This window comes from Gigantopelta aegis, chromosome 9 (assembly GCF_016097555.1).
Source record: "Gigantopelta aegis isolate Gae_Host chromosome 9, Gae_host_genome, whole genome shotgun sequence".
Taxonomy (NCBI): Eukaryota; Metazoa; Mollusca; class Gastropoda; order Neomphalida; family Peltospiridae; genus Gigantopelta; species Gigantopelta aegis.
This window is the reverse complement of record NC_054707.1, coordinates 82,823,327-82,827,938: the sequence shown is the minus strand read 5'-3', so window position 1 is coordinate 82,827,938 and position 4,612 is coordinate 82,823,327. Positions and strand designations below refer to the sequence as shown.

The window sequence follows — 4,612 nt, the reverse complement described above, 5'->3', positions numbered from 1 at the left end:
AATAGTAGAAATTTAAAGTAGTATTAATTTGTTATAGAAGATAAACTTAATAATAGTAAATAATTTTCTATTCCTGGTAATGATTAATAATGAATAATTAACAGAATTATTATGGATACAGGGCGTGACATAATGAATGTAATAATTTTTAGTAAATTTCTGTTTTTAGTTTGTTAGCTTAATCTAATTTAATTTTAGCTACGTTTAATCAATGACGAACTACACCAAAAACATAAATTAGTTTAAATGTTTTTAGTTCTGATGATAATAGATATAATATTAACAACTATATTATATTTATTTTTATTTCCCCAGTTGTTTATAATATCTGCCTTTTCATATGGTATGTTAAGCTACAGGTTAAGTCTAATACTTATATATTTGTAATTTTAAATATACTCTTGTACATTTATATCCTTTCTTTCATAAACTCATTAATGATAAAGCTAAGTATATCTCTTTAACGTCAAATAATAATTATAATTACAATTTTAAATAACCCTATTTACTATAAATTATCTTCCCTTTTCTATAATCAATGATTATAATGGTGGTCCGAATTGAATTATATATATATATATATATATATATACATGTATTTAACATGATTAATGATCGTGATGACAGTATTTAGGATAAAGAGGATGATGATTCATAATCATCAGAATGATAATTTGCTTAATGACGGGTTTCTATGATTTGCAATGTATTTCATTAATATATACCTGAATGTTTGTTTTACCTCGACAGGGATATATTTGTATTGTTTTTACCATATTGTTAACGTTTGTGTTTTTAATCCTTGCAGGGTGTGTCTTGTGTATTATGTTTACATGAATAAAAGATGATGCCCTAACCCGTAGCTGGTGTTGTGAACTTTGTTGAACCTAGCTTCGCGCACAAAATACCGACTGCTACACATCTGCTATGTAACCAATAACCATGTTTCCCATGTAGTGACAATAAACGAGTTATCATTATCATATCGTATTTATATCACAGTGAAAATAAACATTTCACAACGCTTTACAATATTGAATACTGAAATCTAACGAGCTTGTGGATCAATGAAGGTTAAATATGAACGATTAAACGAAAATAATGTTTTTTAACATCGGTCATAACGCAAACGACAAACACAAATTGCACCTTTAATAAAATCGTGTATATTTTCGATAGTAAAATTTTAAAATATAATAATATAAATAATAAAAACTAATACTAATATTGTTAAATATATAAAGACTAGATCGTTGAATTAACATTATTTAGTCTTGATATAATTAGAAGCAAGGCCCGGCCCACCCCCAACTCACCCAGAGTATTTGAGGCACGTCAGTGTTCTTGACTGCTTTGACCGGTTCTCATAACTCCATAGAAGTGACCTCTCTTTAATTAAGAATGTTTTTCATGTATATTGATATTGAACAGAAACCGAGCTATATATGAACAGTGAATCTGGAAATAGCAGTAAGACCCGGTGTAGCATTTAATTTGCACTCCCCCAGAATATGCACTCCCCAGTCATTATTATACGTATAATTTGCACTCCTCCAGTTACTATTATACGTATAATACGCACTCCCCTTGAATTATTTGCACTCCCATCTTAAAAGAACTTTGCATTGACAATAATTTAAGTACTATTCAATGAATAAAATCCACATTCATTATTAGGGGACTAAGTTTCATCTCCGTCCTTCGGTCTGTCTGTCAGTCAGTATGTCTGTGTCTGTCCGACCGTCTGTCCCACATATAGTTTTCCGGATGTTTTTTTTATTTCACAATGCATCGAGATGTTGAGCTGAAATTGTGTATATAACTTTATCATATACCATTACAGATAAAGTTTGATTTTCATGTCGATTTACCCATTTTGACCGAATTATGACCCTTGAACTTAGGGGATACGGAAATTTGTTTTCCGGACTCCCCCCCCCCCCCCCCCCTTCCACCACTGCCTCAAGATGATAATGCCCATCCAATCACCACATATGATGAGTTATTATTTTTATTTTTGCAAAGTTGCAAGGACGGATCCGCCCCTGATTCATTTATCCAACACCCTCGTCTAGATTCACCACTCAGATTTATACCAACTTTTACAATGTGCACTGGCCATACAACCATCAAAACACTAAGAAATATAATTTGTGAGTGATTAAAAACATTTTGTAGTCTACGTGTAATAGGGGAGTGCATATTATTCAGAGAGAGAGTGCATATTATACATATAATATAGACTGGGGGAGTGTATATAACATGTATAATATGCACTGGGGGCCCGGTTTTAAGAGACTCATATACCATGTTTTCTTCTGCCTGTAAAGGCACTTTGTTTGCCTCTGCAGTTGAACTGTGTAGATGTTTTCTGTTACGTCGAAATATCTGGTTTCCTGATTGTACTATGTACGATCTTGGCAAGGAATGGCGCTTCAGTACCACAGCTGCATGCCATTCTTTTGAACCCGGTAGTGGGGCCACGCGTACCTGGTCTCCTGGTTGGCTGCATGACTTGTAATATTTGGTTTGTCATGATAGTATTTCTGTCTCTCCTTTTCAAGATTAAGACGCTGTTTGATGACTTCTTGATTGTAAGATGAAGGAGTCAAAAGGCCTCGGGATGATGGTTGTTTATTTCTAGGGCGACGTCCCATCAGAAGCTGTGTCGGAGAAAGATTGATTCCTTCTAATGGAGTTGTTCGGTAGTCAAGAAGTGCAAGATATCAGTCGGTGTTCTTTCTCCACAGTTTCTTTACCGTTTGAACAGCACGTTCTGCCTCCCCATTGGAACTTTGGACTTGATGTGTTGTGATTGATGCCATAGTCTTTACAAAACTGCTGGAACTGTTTGCTTGTGAACTGTGGTCCGCAATCACTCCGTAGTTTTTCAGGTATGCCATGACGACAAAACTGACTTTTTAGTTTTTCAGTAACATGTTCACTGGTGAGATTTCTAAGTTCATCCACCTCAATATATTTGGAAAAATAATCAACCGTAATGAGATGGTTCTTTCCCTCGAAGTCAAAAATATCTGTTGAGACTTTTGCAAATGGATAGTTGGGTACTGAAGTAGGCATGAGAGGTTCTGCTGAATTTTTTCTTGGGAATTTTGCACATTTAGTGCAGTTCTTGACTGTATCTTCTATCTCTGCATTCATTGATGGCCAATACATTACTTCTCTTCCTCGTTATTTACATTTTACGATTCCCAGGTGAGACTCGTGAATGATTTTTAGCATGTATTTCTGTAGACTCGGAGGTATAACAATTCGCATGCCTTTGTATATGATTCCATCAGATACTGTTAGTTCAGCACGCGAGTCCCAATAAGGTCGGAGAGTTGTTGGTAGGTCAGATCTTAAATCTGGCCATCCATCTAGAATAACTCTTTGCAGATTATTCAACTCTTGTGTTTTCTCTTTAATTTCTTCATATTTATCTTTTGTAACAGAAATGAAATCCAGAGTGCTGACTGATTATAGATATGGAATGTCTGGTGTTTAATCGGATAGATGTGCTCGTGACAGAGTATCTGGGAGATTCATGAGTGTGCCTTTTTGTAGATAACATGAAGATCATACCACTGAAGGTTTAGAAGCATTTTTTGTAGTCGCATCGGAGCTGAGTGAAGAGGTTTTTTGAAGATTTGCTCCAGAGGCTTGTGGTCGTTAACAATAGTGACCGTTTTCCCCAGTATGTAACAGTGGAACTTGGCATAGGCAAACACAACTGAGAGCATCTCCTTATCTATTTGAGCGTAATTCTTTTCGGTGTCTGTCAATGCTCTGGAAGCGTATGCAACTGGTTTCTCTTCTTGGAGTAGAACTGCTCCAAGACCGTGCTGACTAGCATCGCATTGAATTTCTACTGGTTTGTTAACAGCATAGTAAGTGAGAACTGGAGGACTGCAGCAGAGACTAAGTCTGTGGAATGCTTCTTCTTGAGGTGTTGCCATTCAAAAAGAACATCTTCCTTCAACAGTGTTCTCAAAGGGCTGGTTTCTTCACTGAGATTTGGAATGAACGTTCCAAGATATGTGATGAAGCCTAGAAATCGCTTCAGATCTTCTATGTTATTTGGCGTGGGCATGTCATGAAGTGATTTTATTTTGGAAGGGTCAGGTTTCAGTTCTTCTGCTGTTAGCAAGTGGTCAAAGATATGGTACACTGCTTTGTCTTATGTTCAGCTTCTCAGGATTCAGTTTCAGATTGTAGCTTATGGCTCTCTCTACAACTTGTTTCAGAATTTGGTCATGACGTTCAATATCACGGCTGGTGTAAAAGGAACGCAGGACCGTAGGAACTGTAGTCCTATCGGACCTCCATAGCTTAGGAACCATAGTCCTACCCGGACTTTCATACCTGATTTATTTTAAAGTTGTTTTTATCCTAGGACTTGTATTCCTACCGGACTTAAATTCCTTCTACAACAGTGACAGAAATACTAGTCCGGCAAATTAGATGTCCGTTTGTTATGCTCTGCAATTCGCACGAGTTGCCAGAAAGACACGAGAAAAAAAGTGAGGTTTTGGCAGCCTTCCCTCGTAGTGTGATGGATAAGTGTATAAGTGTATAAGGTTATTGTGGGTTCAAATCTCAATGCCAAAAT

The 4,612-nt window shown here is 36.2% G+C and overlaps 1 protein-coding gene across 1 annotated transcript; it reads right to left on the bottom strand.

Moving 5' to 3' along the window:
- Positions 1–2,709: 2,709 nt before the first annotated feature.
- Positions 2,710–3,177, bottom strand: LOC121381793 (uncharacterized protein K02A2.6-like). Its single transcript, XM_041511148.1, has one exon. The coding sequence runs from the start codon at positions 3,175–3,177 to the stop codon at positions 2,710–2,712; it is 468 nt and encodes a 155-aa protein (XP_041367082.1).
- Positions 3,178–4,612: the final 1,435 nt, after the last annotated feature.